Source organism: Hypanus sabinus, unplaced genomic scaffold (assembly GCF_030144855.1).
Source record: "Hypanus sabinus isolate sHypSab1 unplaced genomic scaffold, sHypSab1.hap1 scaffold_180, whole genome shotgun sequence".
Lineage (NCBI taxonomy): Eukaryota > Metazoa > Chordata > Chondrichthyes > Myliobatiformes > Dasyatidae > Hypanus > Hypanus sabinus.
The window spans coordinates 513,655-532,903 of NW_026779887.1; the positions used below are offsets into that span (position 1 = coordinate 513,655).

General features: G+C 45.3%; 1 protein-coding gene across 1 annotated transcript; it reads left to right on the plus strand.

The window, feature by feature from the left end:
• Positions 1-1,429: 1,429 nt before the first annotated feature.
• Positions 1,430-18,011, plus strand: LOC132387379 (zinc finger protein 229-like). The gene is made up of 3 exons (XM_059959749.1): positions 1,430-1,474; positions 5,074-5,241; positions 16,044-18,011. The coding sequence occupies exon 3, from the start codon at positions 16,451-16,453 to the stop codon at positions 17,672-17,674; it is 1,224 nt and encodes a 407-aa protein (XP_059815732.1). The 5' UTR covers positions 1,430-1,474; positions 5,074-5,241; positions 16,044-16,450; the 3' UTR covers positions 17,675-18,011.
• Positions 18,012-19,249: the final 1,238 nt, after the last annotated feature.

Below are 19,249 nucleotides of genomic sequence, written 5' to 3' on the forward strand. Positions count from 1 at the left end.
ATCACAAACACAACAGAACGATAGCTCCGCTGTATCTGGCAGTTCACCAGCGTTTGAATGCCACTGATCCTTGAATGTAGAGGCCGAGATGCTGGAGAAGACAACCCCCCACTCGCTGCCAGGAGAGCCCGATCACGTGTCAATGTCTGTGATCTGATTGGATACAATGCCGTGACGTTACAGCAGTTTGACGTCATACTCTGGCTCTCATTTTTGGAAGGGAATCAGTCAGCCATTGCAGATACACCAGCAGCTTCGCACTGCGAAGCGGCCGTTCACCTGCTCCGTGTGTGTGAAGAGTTAACCCACCTCGTGATGCTCCGGTGACTTTACAATAAATAGAGGCCACATTTCTGCCCGGAGTGAACAAAGAGTTTTATTCAATCATCCCAGCTGCTGCAGCACCAGCAACTTAAAGTCAGGGAGGAAGATCAAATCAGCTCCGAGTTAAATGTTTAACCATCACGGTGACTGAAGGCCGCTGCAGGTTCATGAGGGACTGTTACTGTCAGATTCTGCAGTTCTTGTGGCTGCTCATCGCACCCAGGACTGAACCCCGGTCACTGGGCATTGGGGGACTCTGTTTTGCTGATGTTAGCCTTAAACTAGACTGGTGTTTAATATTGTGGATCCGTGAAAGATAAATCAGTTCTGTATCAAATCCCCTGTCTCTACCACACTCACTAATTTCAAAGGACTGTGCCTCAGACAGCTGGATTGTTGCAATGCGCCTCTATCGCCTGACAGCAGACTAGCGAGTGAATCTTCGGTGAAGCAAAGTCAGAATCCAAAGAGTTGCCAGCACCAATCAGGGCTCTCGGTCTCCGGAAAGAGACGGGGTCTGGAGCTTACAAGGAGGAGGAGGAAGAGGAACCAGACCAGCAGGGTGTGGCTATGAATGAAAGATGAGTAACATTTGGAAACTGGTCAATTGAAAAACTAAATGGTTAATGTCTACAAAACATTGCAGGTAATCAGCAGATCAGGCAGCAAATGTGGAGAGGAATAAATGGACTGCATTTAGGCCGAGCCCTTTCAGCATGTCTGGACTTTGTACTCCTCTGCTTAGTTGCTGCCTGAACTGCAGAGCTCCTTCAGCACTGTGTGTGTGTGCGTCGCTGTTTTCCAGCAACTGCAGAATCTCTTCTGTTTCATATCTGCATTCGTAGGAGGATTGTACTTCGGCATTAAATAAACGAAATACCTGTTGATATTGAGTGTATCGTTTATTGGAGCCGCTTTCTGGGTTAAAAAAAAACTGTTGATTTTTCTACACACAAAACAAACTGCGGTATGGGTATGAAACCGGTCCTTGCAGAAAATTTTAATGGCACCGTGATTACCCATAAAGCCGCGCATTTAAAATTTCGCTGTCGCTTGAAGCACCGATCAAATGCGCAGGCGTCAAGCTTGCCGCTGTCTTGGATAACTCCGCATGCGCGCACTACACAAAATGTCGGGAGGACCGGCAGAGGTAAGAGCGGGTGCTGGGTGGGCTTTAATTGAGTGACAATTTCTGTGAACACTGAACACCGTGACTCACAAACTCGGCACAGGACAGGTCTTTCACCTCTCTCTCAGCCCCACGATCCGTACTCGGGCCCCGGGGAGCTTCCGGCTGATCAGGGAATGGGAGCAAATAGATCTCACAGACAGAGCTGAGCTCCAGAAAACTAAATGCAGGGATCAGGAACTCGTAGAAAGGGAACAAAATCTTTCTATCAGCTGTTGAGACAGTCACCTTTGTTCTACCTCCAACCGCAGCTGCCGGCAATCCAGGCAACACACAAAATGCCGGAGGAACTCAGCATTAGTACTCTTTTCTATCGATGCTGCCTGGCCTGCTGAGTTCCTCCAGCATTTTGTGTGTGTTGCTTGTTCTGCCTGCTCTTGTTCTGGCGTTTTCTACCGGTGAGGACATGCTTTGACCCATTCTGTCTGGGTACGTACTGATATCAAACACCTTTGCCCTGGGCAACAAGTAGCTTTCACATCACAAATGTGCCAGACTCCAGTGAGACAGACTACTGCCCTTCCCTTCATATTCTTTGGCATTGCCATCACCGAGTTCACCACTGACAGCCACCTGGAGTGGGGTGGGGGTTCAGGGGAAATATTTATGTACGATACAGAAACTGGTGTTACTTGTGTGTATTGTGGTGACGCAATAGTTGCTGGATAATTTGCAAGTGGGGAGTGATATTTGGAAATCTGACTTTTTAAAGTATCATTTAACAAGAAAATTACATATCGTGACATGAAAAAGTTTGGTCATCCCTGGTCAAAATTTCTGTTGCTGTGAATAGCAATATAGTGAATAAAAAATGACCTGAGTTCCAAAAGGCATAAAGTTAAAGATGACACATTTTTTAATATTTTAAGCTCGACTACTTCTTCTTTTCCATCTTTTACAATTTCAAGATAACAAAAAAGGAAAAGGGTCTGAAGCAAAAGTTTGGGCACCCTGCCTGGTCAGTACTTAGTAACAACCCTTTGGCAAGTATCACAGCTTGTAAATGCTTTCTGTAGCCAGCTAAGAACCTTTCAATTCTTGTTTGGGGATTGTTGCCCATTCTTCCTTGCAAAAGGCTTCCAGTTCTGTGAGATTCTTGAGCTGTCTTGCATGCACTGTTCTTCTGAGGTCTATCCACAGATTTTCGATGATGTTTTGGTTGGGGGAATGTGAGAACCATAACAAAACCTTCAGCTTGCACCTATTGAGGTAGTCCATTGTGAATTTTGAGGTGTGTTTAGGATCATTATCCATTATCACCTTTAGCTTTTCTTACCGATGGTGTGATGTTTATTTCCAGAATTTGTGGTATTTATTTGAATTAATTCTTTCCTCTACCAGTGAAATGTTTCCTGTGCCACTGGCTGCAACACAAGCCCAAAGCATGACTGATCCATCCTCATGCTTAACAGTTGAAGAGGTGTTCTTTTCATGAAATTCTGCACCCTTTTTTCTCCAAATATACCTTTGCTCATTGCAGCCAAAAAGATCTATTTTAACTTCAGTCCACAGGACTTGTTTCCAAAATGCATCAGGCTTGTTTAGATGTTCCTTTGCAAACTTCTGATGCTGAATTTTGTGGTGAAAATGGAGGAAAGGTTTTCTTCTGATGACTCTTCCATGAAGGCCATATTTGTGCACAGTAGAACAGTGCACTACCACTCCAGAGTCTGCTAAATATTCCTGAAGGTCTTTTGCAGTCAAATGGGGGTTTTGATTTGCCTTTCTAGCAATCCTACGAGCAGTTCTGTGGGAAAGATTTCTTGGATGACTTCCGCCATTCCTGTTAACTGCCATTTCTTAATTATGTTACGAACTGAGGAAGCGGCTACATGAAAATGCTTTGCTATCTTCTTATAGCCTCCTCCTGCTTTGTGGCCATCAATTATTTTAATTTTCAGAGTGCTAGGCAGCTCCTTAGAGGAGCCCGTGGCTGCTGATGCTGGGAGAAGGTTTGAGGAGTCAGGGTATTTATAAAGCTTTGAAATTTTCATCACCTGGACTTTCCTGACAAAGATTATGAACAAGCCATAGCACTAACAATCTCATAAAGGTCTGAGACCTTGGTAAATGTTATCTGAGAGCTTAAATCTCTTAGGGTCCCCAAACTTTTGCATGCTGTTCCTTTTATTTTTTTTCACTCTAAAATTACACAAAACAAAAATGTTCCTTAAAATGTTGAATAGGGTGTTTCATCTTTAACTTTAACTTTTGGAGATCAGTTCATCTTCTACTCACTTAACTATTCACAGTTCTTGATCCAGGTAAAATGGACCCGGGGATCGAGCTGCTTGGGCTTATGAGGTGTTGAGTGAGTATTTCTGGTCTGGGATCAGCAGTTTGTTTCTGGAGTTCCTTTGGAAGCAAAGACTGCTAATCTGAGGAGAGGATGATTTCCCATTTCATCTCTCACAGGGAGAGGCTATGAGTAAATGGGCAGTTCCGTGTTTACAACAGTAGAAATAGACCCTTGAGTTTGGTGTTGAACTGTGTTTGGAAATCACCCCCCCCCCCCCCGCCCCACCCACTGTCACCTGTCTGTCACTCGGCAGAAATCAAGCAGAATCTCAAGTTGCTGGATATAGGCACTTAAAACTGAAAATGTTTGAAGTCATTCTGATGAAATATATTAACCTGAATTGTAAAGTTTGTCCTCTCAACACAGCTGTTCCATACGTGCTGAGTGTTTCTGGTAATTCCAGTTTCTGTTTATTACATTCACCCTGGAATGGTTTATATTTCCTGAAATGGACCTGTTTTAACCTGGAAATGGAAATGGGTCATTCTGTGATAGTAGAGCAGTAAAGAAAGCACAACTTTTCTCTGTAAATTATCCTGGTACCTGTTTGTGCTCAGTACAGTTGTTGCTGACAAGATTTACAAGAATAATCACAGGAAAGATCGGCTTTATGTGTGAGGAGCATTTGGTGGTTGTGGACCTGTGCTCAATGGAGTTCAGAGGGACGGTGGGGGTGGTGGAGGGATGTGTGGTTAAGTAAATCTACCGAATGCTGAAAAGCCTGGATACAGTGGACATGGAGAGCATGTTTCCATTAGACGGAGAGTCTGTGATCTGACAGCACAGGCTCAGAATAAAGATGCTTCCCTTTAAAACTGAGATGAGGAAAAAAAAGTGGCCAAACGATGTCTGATCTGTGGAATTTTCTGCCGCAGAGGTTGGTTAAGGGTGCCATATGGGTATATTTATGACAGAGATTAATATACTCATGATTGCTGAGTAACTTCGGGATTACAGGAGGAAGGCAGGAATATAGTGTTGGAATAAAAATCAGCCATGGTTGAATGGTGGGCAAACCAGATGGATCGAAACACCTAATTCTGTTCCTGTGTCTTATGTCTTACCATGACTGAATGATGGCTCCTTCTTATCCCATATCGTTTTGTGATGTGTGAGGGACAATAAAAGATTGTTCACTTGAGATCATTATATCTGACTTCAACATTTAAGTTTCAGTGAGTTTTGTTCTTAGTAACATTAAGAAGAAATGTGTGGTTCTCCTTTTTAATGTTAATGCACTTCTTTACGTTTCATGTTAAAGTTAGACCTGCGGTGAGAGATTTATTGGAAGAAAAACCCCAACTGGAAGCAAACCACGACTGAAGACGAGGGAACAGCAACAAGTGAACCAGCCCGAGGACTGAGAGCATAAACTGTAGAGAACCCATCTGATTCAGAGAATCCAGTGATTCAGTCAGGAGAAAGTTTGGTGAGACTCATTTACTCAAACACTGGTCCTTTAGACATTACATACCTGTAAAAGGAAGTTAGGGAATAGTTGGAGTGAGACTGAATGTGCCCAGAAGAACCAGTTATGCCTCTGTCAGACCTAGTTGGAATCACTCCAGGTCTGGTAATGTGCTTCCAGCAGCCCAGCCCTTTAAACGCTATCCCATTCTGTCAAAGTCACTCAGAGACCGTATAAGCACAAACTCTTTATTCCAAGCACCGTGGGCTTACTCAGTCGCTCAGACAGGAAGAGTCTGTGACTGTTCCCCCACAATCCACTAACTGACTAACAATTCCCCTTACACCACAGATATATCTGTTCAGATACCCACCACATAAGACAGGCTGGAGTCAAAGTTATTTACTACATGACAGCCCCTAAAGACAAATTACAGAATAGTCATAATGCCTTAGAACAGACTGAAGTTGTCCTATCTCTACACGTGAGTGCACAAGGAGATGAGCATCCTGGAACCCGAGCTAGCTTCTCTCAAGAAGAAATATGGCTCAGCATGGCTTAGAGCATCTGGTGCTCATCAGCAGTCTCTTTCAGAAAAATAGGCTGCTATTGTTTAACCAAGTGTTAACCCTTTTGCATACTTTATCACTCCCTCCTTTTGATCATTAAATGATCAACAAAGCAGTAGTTTTTTACAGAGAAAGCAACTCAGTACAGCATTGACATATCAGTGAGTAAAAACAGCATTCAACAGTAATTATAACAATCATATGCACAACTATTAGGCCATAATGCAATATCACGCCCCACATATTAACAAACAGGCCTTCAAATGCCACCATTTCGAACCTTCAGTGTACCGGTGTAAATCCTGCCCTAGTTTCTTGATGCTGTCAATCTCCTTGGCAGTGTGCTCAGAGAGGGATGTAATGTTAGTAGGTTCATCAGGGATATAAGTGCAGCATTCTGTGTCAATATTAGCACAGGTTCCCCCTTTCTCAGTGAGGATAAAATCTAAAGCCATATAATTCTGTAGGATTGTTTGCCAGATTGCAATCATTTCAGTGGATATTTCTGTTACTTGGGCCTATGTTTCTGTCAGGGCCCCTGCAGTATTGTGGCCAGCTCCTCAAGTGCTGTTGCCAAATTGATTATCTTTGGTGAATTCCTGGCTACCCCATAGGAGAGAAAAGTGATCGTCCAAAATCACTCAGTCTCAGTTGTTCCTCTCCTGCAAGTATGGTCAGGATGCATGTTTCCCAGTCTAGGAAGTTGCATTTGGTGGGAGCCTGAGATACCATCCCTCAGAACACTGACAGCCACAGTCATCTCTGATAATACCACATTTCCTCACCTCACTTTCCCGGGTGTTGTTTGAGAAAGCCCAGGCTGAGAGTTCCTCACTCTGGTTGAGCAGGATTATTGACATTGGAATCATAGTTTTACCATGCTGCGGAATTTCAGCACAAACCCAGCAGGCCCCTAGTTCTACCTGTTTGGCATCGGTGTGACAGAGACACAGAAATGTGTTAACGTGAGGGCCCCCGGATGCTGGGGTGAGCCCTGTCAAAGACACAAGCATGAACACCACTATCAGAAAATACATTTTCCTTTAGTCTGAGAGAGTCCTTCTACTCAGTTCCTTCAGTAACATGTCTGTAGTCTATTCAATGTATCCACCGAGATTGCCCCTTCAGTTTCACAGCCGTGGGAGTGGTCAGTAACACCTGATATGCTCCTCTCCACCGAGATCTGAGTTTCCCTCAATCCCAGTTCTTGATCAGGACAATATTCCCCGGTTCTGTGGTGGGATAATCACTTCTCTGTGAGGAGGAGTGAAAATTCTCTTCCTTGTAAGCCTGTCGTACTTGTATATGTAATGCTTGGAGAATTTTGGTTATTTCCCATCTCTTCCCCAAGGGTATCAATTTTGAATTTTGCTGGTAGAATTTCTGGGAGCAATGGACACAAGGTGGTCCCCAGGGTGTCCTTATGGACCGTCCATACATCACTTCAGCTGGTGATGACCCTGTTTTCCCCCGTCGGGTAACCTTCATGTGGAATAGGGCTAACGGTAGGTCCTTCAACCAAGTGAGGTCAGTCTCCACCGTTACTTTGGCAATTTAATCTTCAGAGTGCCATTGGCTCTTTCCACTATGGCAGCAACCCGTGGGTGGTGTACGGTAGAATTATTGCCTGATAGCTGGTTTGTTACATACCTATTTGTTCACTTTCACCACGAAGTGTGGGCCATTGTCAGAGCTCAGCATCTCTGGCAGGCCATACCTGGGAATTATTTCCTGTAGTAATACCTTCACAATAGTCATAACAGTATTATTTGTAGTAGGAATAGCTTCAATCCATCTACTAAACACATGTATAATAACTAAGCATTATCTATAGCAATGTACTCTAGGCAATTGAATAAAATCAACTTGTAGACACGAAAAAGGTCCACCTGTCAGGGGAGTCATACCCGGTGTGCTGGTTACAGGTTACCAACCATTCCCTCCTTTCCCAGGTGTGTACAATTCTGTATATAATCAACCAATATTGGTAAGAACTGTGCAGGAACACAAACCTGTCCCACTGGCGTGATCCAAAATCCTAGGTCGGGGTCTTTCTGGCACCCCATCTGGGACCACAGCTTGCACTCCTCCTCAGAGGCGTCCCCCTGAAAAATACGTACCTCCCACATGTCTGGCAAACCCGTTCTGCTTGAGTCACGGAGGATTGCTTGACGGGAACCTGAGAGGACTACAACTATTGAGGATTGTGCAGCAATTTTCGCTGTGTAATCTGCTAAAGGATTGCGTTTAGTGACCCAGTCTGACTGGCGGGTGTGGGCCGCACATTTAATAATAGTCAAATCTCGAGGTAGCTGTAGAGCGGTGAGTAAGTTGTTTACAAAGGTAACATTACTAATGGGGTGGCCAGAGGAAGTCAGGAATCCCCATGTTCCCGAAGTCATGTACAATTCCAAATGCATAACGGGAGTCTGTGTGAACGTTCACACTTTAGTCTGTTGCTAGGATACAGGCAGGAGTCCGAGCAAACAGCTTTCTGGGTGGAGTCAGCTGCTTCAAAAGAAGCCTGCTCAGTTGTTTCACTGTCCGTTACTATCGCATAGCCAGAATATTGTTTCCCGGCTGGATCCACAAAAGAGCTTCCATCCTCACAAAAAGTTGCCTCAGGGTAGAGGGCGTATTGAGGTATGGATGGGAGAATCTATCACCGTGATCCAGACGGGGCAGTTGGTGCGGCCAACTTCATGGCCTGAGGTTGCCCAGAGACGGGGTAAAATGTCTAGGGTTCGGTCAATATTAATAGAGTGTCTTACCAGATATCCCGTCTTCACCTCAGACTCCTTCCAGTATTGGAGTTGTCCCACGACCAAGTTTTGCCAGTCTCCCTCGTTGCTGGAGGCTTGTTACATCAAAATGTAGGCAAGGAACCCTAGGGTCTTTGGTTTGAACCCAAGGCAAACCCTAAAGGTGGCGTGGGGAACAACCAGTCCTGTGTGTCACCAAAGGAAATCTGGAACTTCGGCCAGAAATACACTGCCCTCATTTCCTTTAACCTCCCCAATCACCGTGACTGGGAAATTCTGTCCCTCGAGGGGAGCATAACACTGGCTTTGCTCAGTTGAGCACCCCGGAGGGTCACAGCACAGAGTCACATGAGAGCCAGCCGGGGGCAGAAGGGGTTCAAACACATTGGAATCCAGATTAAGTGCCACCACTGGGAGTTCAGAAACTGGGGAAGCTGTTCGATAGTCCCAGGGTGATACCCTTGTCTGTGCATAGAATCTCAACTTCCAATGGACAGAGCAAGTCTCTCCCTGCAAAACTACACCCCTGACTGGTGGTGACTGTAACTGAAACCTCACACTGGTTCCCCGGGAATTCCACCTGCAGTGGCTGGGTACGTGAATACGTACAATCCATTCATTCAAACCCAAACAGAGTGATTGTCGCGTCTGATAGCTGAAATCCCTTTTCTGATACTATTTCCTGATTGAGAGTGGTTGTGGTTGCCCCCACATCAATCGTAAACGGAACAGGAATTCAAGCAACTTGCAATGTTACATTGGGCTCTTCCTGAGGGGTGGTACTCACGGTAGGAAGCATCTTTGATTGTCAATTTCTAAACAGGTTGTTGTCCCCACCTGTCCCTTGGTAGGTGTTTGTTCCCATTTCTTATCCCCAGATACAGCACACAATGTCAGGTCCCAATAATATGTCAAAGCTCACCGCATTCGATTTCGATCATTGTCAGGCCAATCCATATTATTTGTTTTAATCACGTTGGCTATCTCAGTTGGTAAGCATTGGAGCAGTAAGGTGTTAAACTGGGGAACAGATTCCCATCATTAAAGACTCGGTCTCCTGCGAAAGTGCCGTAGCAGGCCACAAATCACTCCCAATAGTCTATTCCCGATTCCCCAGGCTTAGGTTTGCATTCAAGAACTTCAGTGATGTTTACAGGTTGCTAGAGAGCCCTTTCCAAGGCTTGAATAATCCGGTCTGTCTGTTCATTCTCATTATGGTTTCCTGCCTGTAACTCCTGTTAGGTTTGGTATCACAATTCTGCCTTCCATTTCCGCCCCTCATCAGCTAAGAGTGTCACCCATCAGAGTCCGAATAAATCTTGCAGAGTCACATTAAATATTTGGTTAGTACTGTGGACAGACTGAGCAAACTCTGCTGGTTTTTCTTTTCTATCTGGGACCTGATTCATGATCATTATCATTTCTTGAAGCTTCCAGGGTGCATACACAGGAATCACTGAGGACTGTCCCTCCTCCAGCTGGTGGACTGGGCAGCATTTGGGTGTGCAATTGCCTTCAGAACCATAGAACATTACAGCACAGAAACAGGCCTTTTAGCCCTTCTTGGCTGTGCCGAACCATTTTTCTGCCTAGTCCCACTGACCTGCACCTGGGCCATATCCCTCCGTACCCCTCTCATCCATGTACCTGTCCAAGTTTCTCTTAAATGTCAAAAGTGAGCCCACATTCACCACTTCATCTGGCAGCTCATTCCACACTCCCCCAACTCCCTGCCTGAAGAAGACCCCCATTGATGTTCCCTTTAAACTTTTTCCTCCTTCACCCTTAATCCATGACCTCTAGTTTTTTTTTTCCGCCTGGCCTCAGTGGGAAAAGCCTTCTAGCATTCACTCAATCTATACCCATCATAATTTTATACACCTCTATCAAATCACCCCAAATTCCCCTATGCTTCAGAGAATAAAGTCCTAACCTATTCAACCTTTCACAATAACTTGGTTTCTCAAGTCCCGGAAACATCCTTGCAAACCTTCTGTGCACTCTTTCAATCTTATTAATACACCTCCTGTAATTAGGTGACCAAAACTGCACTGTATACTCCAAATTCTGTCTCACCAATGTCTTATACAACCTCACCATTACATTCCAACTCTTATACTCAATACTTTGATTTATAAAGGCCAATGTACCAAAAGCTCTCTTTACAGCTTGTGATGCCACTTTTAGGGAATTATGTATCAAATAACAAATAACAATGGACCCAGCACTGATCCCTGTGGCACACCACAATTCACAGGCCTCCAATCAGAGTAGCAATCCTCCACTACCACTCTCTGGCTTCTTCCATTGAGCCAATGTCTTTGTGGAGCCATTAACTCTGGGGTTCTATTGGATCCTTCCCTCCCCGTCTCGGAATAGTCATCGGTATTCCCTTTCTGAATCTCAGGGTATAGGGACCTCCCCCTTCCCTGCTGCCACTGTTTTACCCGAGCAGCCACCGTATCTGAGTACTGGGAGGATTGGGGTTCGGGAGCACCGGGTGCACTCGGCTCCTGGCTGGGTGTTGGGGCAGGGTGTATGGTGGGTGCCCACACCTCAGTCACTGTCCTCAAACAGGGTCAGTATGCCAGACATGGGTTCGGGATCTCTTGTTTCCCTACCAGTTCGAACTTCAGACTGACATTCCTGCCATTCTGTCCTATCTAGGCTGGGCTCGCTTTGCTTATGTTGTTTTTCCTGCTCTTGTTTTCTGCGTCTATCCACCCATTCACGCTCGGCTTTTAGCGTCTCCCAACCTTTGGCGTTCCTCCTGCTGTACGTACCTCTACCCTTTGTCACATGCATTATTCCTCCAACTTGCTAATAACGTACCATTCACCTCTGCATCTGCCTTATCCTTCCATTCCCTTTCCAACAATTTCCACTTCTTTCCACTGTTCTTATTCCATATCAAATTTACTGCTTGTTCTCATGAGGTAATATCCCAGGTTCCCCCCCAGTGGCCAGATTTTGTTCCCCAATTTCTTATTCAGCGCTGCAATCTTTTTCCTTGTCTGGAAAACTCTCACACATTGTGTCGGGCTGCTCCTGGCCCACTCGTATCAATCGACTGCAATTGACCCATGTTCTCTAAGTAATTTACCCGGCACAAAGCCTCCTGCTTAATTAACAAACTGATAAATTTACCCGGCTGGCACCTCCTGTCCACATAATAAATTTACCTGGCTGACACTTCATGCTCATTTAATAAATTTACCCGGCTGGCACTTCATGCTCATTTAATAAATTTACCCGGCTGGCACTTCATGCTCATTTAATTAATTTACCCGGCTGGCACTTCATGCTCATTTAATAAATTTACCCGGCTGGCACTTCATGCTCATTTAATTAATTTACCCGGCTAGCACTTCATGCTCATTTAATTAATTTACCTGGCACGTCTGCCTCCTGCCCACTTAGTAATATTTAGCCTCCCTTAGAAGCGTCTCCCAACAGATTCTTTCCCAATCCCTTCAAGGTATGTGATCACCTTGGGCGAGGGTCCATTCCTTGAAAGGAACTAATGGAGAGCGACGAAAGGTAAAATACCTATTGGGTGCCCAGTCGATCTCCACATTCCCCAGAGTGGTCCAGCCACTTACTCAGCCTCTCTGCTTGGCACTCCCTATATTGGGACCCTGTTCATGATGCCAAATGTTAAAGTTGAATCTGAATAAAACTTGGGAGACTAGGTTCTTATCGTCACCACGGTTTATTGCGCATTCTCCTGCAGGAGTTTGAGACGCACGTCAAAGGGAAGGCACGTAAGCACTGCCATCATCTGGCAAGTGGACTGACTTAGTCAAGTTACAGCCGTGTATTTATACATGAACCCAGACATTTATGCATAGTAAGCCCTAAACATTACTTTTGCAAGATGTTATTTGAACTGGTATGCCCACCAGGTCTGTTGGCGCAAAACTTAATTACGTAGATAAGAGAGTTCGCTAAATGAAGGTTTTAATTACAGATGGATATACTGTCCAGACCTTATCAGTTATTCCCTTTGCAAGGCCCTGACTTAATTACAGACAGATGTTCATTCCTGTCCTTTTCAGCCAGTCCTCCTTCCTTGACTCAAACGAGGGTACAATGTGTAATGTTATCAGCTAACGAAGATACAATGCATAATATTATCAGCTCTCAGTGAGTCTCTCTGCATGCCACAGAGAACTGGTAATGAGCCTGTCTTAGCAAACCACTAAACACAGAGTTTACTTCAGTTCAAAAATTCCTATTCAGTCCCTAATATTCTTTTAGCCAGAGGTTACATAGGTTCAAAATATTTTTTTTTGTATATATCCTTAATTCCTCAGGAGGGTTCACGGGAAATATTTATGTCCATTTTAGAAACTGGTGTTCCCTGTGTGTATTGTGGTGATGCAAAAGTTGCTGGAGAATTTACAAGAGGGAAGAAGTGGAGTGATATTTGGAACTCCGACTTTTTAAACCGTAATTTAGCAAACAATCCACTTATGGACAATATGCAAGAGCTTTGGTGAGAAAACCCTTCATTACCCATTACAGGCCTGCTATAGAGTGTGAGAGAGCAGACAAACTCAGTCGAACCTGTTACGTATCCCGTAACCAGCAAAGATAGAGAGGTCCGTTGAAGTCTGATGTCACTATTTTCAAACGTTTTTATTTATAAAGCGGCACAAAAGTAAGGTTAATACAAACATTCAGATAATGCACGTTGTCAATACTCAATCTAAAGCGCGGGTGTAGTAATAATCATCATTAAAAAATAATCTAGACTGTTGTCTAGGGGATAATATATTGTCTGTTGCAAATATAAAAGTCACTCAGAAGTCTGCAGACTTTAGCCTTTCGGGGTTTCACATGTTTTAGAGGGATCGGTGAAAAACGAAAAAAAACTTGCCCGGGTCTTTATGAAGTCACTCCGTAAAATCAGGGGAACGTGGTTTCCCCGTTGTTAGTTCAAAGTCCTTCTCGGTATTATCAGCCACCCGCTCCCCAGGCAAAGGAGTTAGGAGCGCACATGGCGTTGAGTGACTTCCAGCTATTACGGGAGCCTTGAGCGAGGGTGTCCTTCTGGTGCGTCGCTGGGGTACTGCCTCCTGCAGTCCCCTTTTATCTTGACTTGCAGAGTTGTAGATGTCCATCAAAGTAGGGTGATGCAATCCCCACCCCCACATTGCCCGAGAGTGTCCATATCCATGGTAGCTGTCACGTAGCAGGGACATGCACGTCACACAGGTGCCTCTAAGAACAATGGCCAAAACCGTTGCATTGTCTCTCACTTCCTGGCTCCGAGACCCTAATTAATAGCAATCTTGCGATTCTCCGGAAGGAAGGGGCTGCTCCCGCCCCTTCGGCCCCTCAGAGCTGTGGTACATTCATAACAAACCCAGAGGAGATCAAAGTTCTTATTGCCAGTGATTTGCTAGCTGTTAAAATGAATACCTCAGTACATAATAATCACGATGCACATTATGCAGGAACAGTTTGTGGTTGTGATGAATTGGGTCCCCAATATCCTTTGGGCCCCTTTTAAACACCTGTCAGTGTAAATGCCCTGACTCATGGGATGTTCACATCTACAGATGCACTGGGCTGTCTGCATCACTCTCTGCAGGTTCCTGAGATTGAAGGAAGTACAGTTCACATATCAGGCAGTGATGCAGTCAGTCAGGATGCTCTCAATTGTCTCCCTGTAAAAAAGCACTTAGGATTTGGGGCCCATAACAAACTTCTTCAACCATCTGAGGTGTAAAAGGGGCTCCTGTGCGCTTTTCACAACACAGCCGGTATGAACAGACCATCTGAGATCCTTGTTGATGTTTGTACTCAGGAACTTAAAGCTGTTCACCCTCTCAACACCAGATCCATTGATGTCAATAGGGGCTAGCCTTTCTCCATTCCTTCTGTAATCCACAATCAGCTCCTTTGGTCTTGTGACAATCAGGGAAAGGTTGTTTTCTTGACACCAGTCAGATATTGTTCAGACCTCAGATAAGAGTCAGCAATCAAATGGTCAAGCATGGTATGAATGTGCTGAGCTGCATTTATCACAATTCAAGAAGCATCGTAGGAAAGCCAGATGAGCTGAGGACAGGGAATTATGATATTGTAGCCATTATTGGGACTTGGTTGCACCCAACAGTCTGAGGGATTTAGAGGAACAAATTTCCAGATTAGAGGAACAAATTTTGCTGTTTTCTGGCCAAGGAGTACTTGGTAAGTGGGAGGCCTTCAGAAGTGTAACTTTGAGGGTGTAGAGTTTGTACGTGCCTTACAAAATAAAAGTTGAAAGGTGACTGGGGCAGGAAACCTTGGTTTTCAAGAGGTATTGAGGCCCCAGATATTTTGTTCCTCTAAATGCCTCAGACTGTTGGGAGCTACCAAGACTCATTGCCCTCTGTTTTGCTTTTTTGTTTGCTTTGGCTTCTCATTTCAGCCACAGTTGTGTCCTCCTGCCTTTCCAATGCTTTCACTTCTTTGGGATGTATCAATCACTCAGCTCCCAAATTGCTCCCAGACACTCCAGCCATTGCTGCTCCGTTGTCACTCCTACCTTTTCCCTTCCAAACAAGTTTGGCCAGCTTCTCTGTCACAGAAATGTGGAGAAGTTCAGTACGGAAACAGGCTATTTGGCCCATCTAGTCAATGCTGAAAAAACATTTAAGCTGTCAAATGCAACTATCTGCACCGGGACCATCACTCTCCATACCCCTACCATCCAGGCTCCCATCCAAACTTCTTTTAAATGCTGAAAACGAGCTCATATTCACCGATTGTGCTGACATCTCATTCCAGTCTCACACAACCATTTCAGTGAAGTCTATTTCCACACGCTCCCATTAAATTTTTACCTTCACCACTTACATCACCGCACCCAACCTCAGTGGAAAATGCTGCTCACGTTTACCCTATCTGTACACAAATAATTTTGTATACTTTGAACAAAACCTGAAAGCAATGTATGGTTCCTTGTTTATGTTCAGAGCGTATTTCAGATGAAAAGATGATGAGGGGCATTGATTGCATGGATAGTCAGAGGCTATTTCCCAGGTTTAAAATGGCTAACATGAGGGGCATAGTTTTAAGGTGCTTGGAAATGGATGCTGCGGGGCTGTAAGGGGTAATTTTTTTTTACACAGAGGGTGATGGGTGCGTGGAATGCACTGCCAGATGTTTGTGTGATAGTGTTTCAGTTACTGTGGGGTCGGGCACCCATGCAGCTCAGTGGGAACAGGGAATAATATCAATGGAGAGAGTCAGACTGAGCCAGGTCACAGATTGGAGATGGCAGAAATGCCCCATTCTTGCAGAGACAGGAAAAGCATCAGAGAATTTGCTGCTCATTCCAGATACCAGCACTGTTCCCAGTTAGATGATGACTTCTCTCTCCAACTTGGGTTGAACTTCACTGTAACAGTGTGATGCCAGATCACACCTTGACAAATCGGTGATCTCATTTGAAATGTTGTACTTCACCCATTGATGGATTTTGTAATTTTTTTTACAGGTTAAAAATGACAAGGAATTTGTCTACGGGAATCTCAAACAGATCACGTCAGGTTTGCTGTCTCTATCCAGATATTTAAGACGAGGAGCAAGGGATTCATTCAACCTTCCTTCCTGCTCAGACTGTGTGGAGGGATTCATTTGCTCATCTGACTGACTGGCACACCCGTTATTTTACACAAGAGAGAGTCCGTTCATATTCTCAGACTGTGGGAAGGGATTCACTCGGTCATCTCAACTGAAGGAACATCAGCGGGTTCACACTGGGCAAGGCCATTCATCTGTTTTGTGGGTGAGAAGGGATTCAGTCACTCTTCCCAGCTGTGGAGACACCAGTCAGTTCACACTGGGCAGAGTCTGGTCATCTGCTGAATTTGTGGGGAAGGATTCATTCGGTCATCTGATCTAATGGCTCATCAGCGAGTTCGCACTGGTGAGAGGCCATTCACCTGCTCGGACTGTGGGAAGGGATTCAAATACTCATCTAAACTGAAGGAACACCAGCGAGTTCACACTGGAGAGAAGCCGTTCACCTGCTCAGACTGCGGGAAGAGATTCACTCGTTCATCCACCCTAATGGCACACCGGCGAGTTCACACCGGGGAGCGGCCGTTCACCTGCTCAGACTGTGGGAAGGGATTCACTTGCTCATCTAAACTGAAGGAACATCAGCGAGTTCACACTGGAGAGAAGCCGTTCAGCTGCTCAGACTGTGGGAAGGGATTCACTCGGTCATCCGACCTACTGACACACAGGTCAGTTCACACTGGGGAGAGGCCGTTCACCTGCTCGGACTGTGGGAAGGGATTCACTTGGTCATCGGACCTACTGGTACACCAGCGAGTTCACACTGGAGAGAGGCCGTTCACCTGCTCAGACTGCGGGAAGGGATTCACTTGCTCATCCCAACTGAAGGTACATCAGAGAGTTCACACTGGGGAGAGGCCGTTCACCTGCTCAGATTGTGGGAAGAGATTCACTCGGTCATCTGAACTACTGGTACACAAGTCAGTTCACACTGGGGTCAGGCTGTTCACCTGCTCGGACTGCGGGAAGGGATTCACTCGGTCATCCACCCTAATGGCACACCAGCGATTTCACACCGGGGAGCGGCCATTCACGTGCTCAGACTGTGGAAAGGGATTCCCTTGCTCATCTAACCTGAAGGAGCATCAGCGAATTCACACTGGAGAGAGGCCGTTCTCTTGCTTAGACTGTGGGAAGGCATTCATTTCGTCATCTAAACTGAAGGTACATCAGCGAATTCACACTGGGGAGAGGCCATTCACCTGCTCAGACTGCGGGAAGGGATTCACTCAGTCATCTGACCTACTGGTACACCAGTCAGTTCACACTGGAGAGAGGCCGTTCACCTGCTCAGACTGCGGGAAGGGATTCACTCGGTCATCCAAACTACTGGTACACCAGCGAATTCACACTGGGGAGAAGCCGTTCAACTGTTCAGTCTGTGGGATGAGATTCAGTCAGTCATCCACCCTACAGAGACATCAGCGAGTTCACACTGGGGAGAAGTCGTTCACCTGCTCAGCCTGTGGGAGGAGATTCACTCGGTCGTCCCACCTACTAAGTCATCAGCGAGTTCACACGGGAGAGACTGTTCACCTGCTGTGAATGTGGGAAAGAATTCATATGGTCATCTTGACTACAGAGACACCAGCAAGTTCACACCAGTGGTAGAGTCTGTTCACCTGCTCAGACACTGGGAGGAGTTTCTCTCAGCCTTCTCAATCAAATGTGCATGATTGAGTTCAGGCTGGGTACAGGCCGTTCACCTGCTGTGAATGTGAGAAGGGATTCACTCAGTAACCTAACCTTGTGACACACTACTGAGTTCATACTGGGGAGAAAGTTTCAGTAAGCTTCATGCTGGAGATTTGTCCATCACCATTGCTGAATGCAATTTCTTCTGGATATTCACCTTTAATGGGACTAGAGTTTACAATCTGGATCTGGGAAAAATAAATCAGTTCAATTTTAAACTGTGTCTCTGGTACTTAGTGAATGTATAGCACACCTAGTGTACAGTAGAGAAGTTATAACAGTGTACAGTAGAGAGTCAACTCAGGCCAGCTGTGCCCTGCCAGTGATTCTATTCCATGACAGTTTGTTTCAATCCTCCCCTGTTGTTCATCTCTCGCTCTCCTTGTGGTAATGGGTTTCAAACAGTCACCACTTCGTGGGTGAAGATGTTTCCGTTGAATTCTCTGTAGACCGAAGAAGTCGAGTTGACTGCAGTTCTATCTGACAATTTCCTCATCCTTCAAATCTCTGGGCTGAGGAGGAATGATATTGGTAGTTAACCCCCTTATTCATGCCTCATTTCCACATTATGGGTTATTTTTCCTGCTTCTAAAGGGTTAAGGTAGAAACATTGAAAACTTACAGCACAATACAAGCCCTTTGATCCACAAAGTTGTGCCGAACATGTTCCTACCCAAGAAATTACTAGGGTTACCCATAGCCCTCTATTTTTCCAAGCTCCATGTACCTATCCAGGTGTCTCCTAAAAGACCCTATTGTATCCACCTCCACCACCGTTGCCAGCATGCACTATGCACTCACTGTGTTAAAAAAAAAATACCCCTGACATCTCCTCTGTACATACTTCCAAGCATCTTAAACCTGTGCTATCTTGTGGCAGCCATTTCATGCCCTGGGAAAAAGCCTCTGATTATCTGCATGATCAATGCCTCTCATCATCTTATACACCTCCAATAGGTTACCTCTCATCCTCCGTCTCTCCAATGAGAAAAGGCCAAGTTCCCTCAACCTGTTTTCACAAGGCATGCTCCCCACTCCAGGCAACATCCTTGTAAATCTCCTCGGCACTTTCTATGGTTCCTACATCCTCCCTGTAGTGAGGCAACTAGAACTGAGCACAGTACTCGTGTGGTCTGACCAGGGTCCTATATAGCTGCAACATTACCTTTCGGCTCCTAAATTCAATCCCATGATTGATGAAGGCCAATACACTGTATGCCTTCTTAACCACAAAGTCAACCTGCACAGCTGCTTTGAGCTTCCCATGGACTCGGACCCCATGATCCTTCTGATCCTCCACACTGCCAAGAGTCTTACCATTAGTACTATATTCTGTCATCGTGTTTGACCTACCAAAATGAACCATCACACTTCACACTTCACCACTCCGTCTGCCACTTCTCAGCCCAGTTTTGCATCCTATCA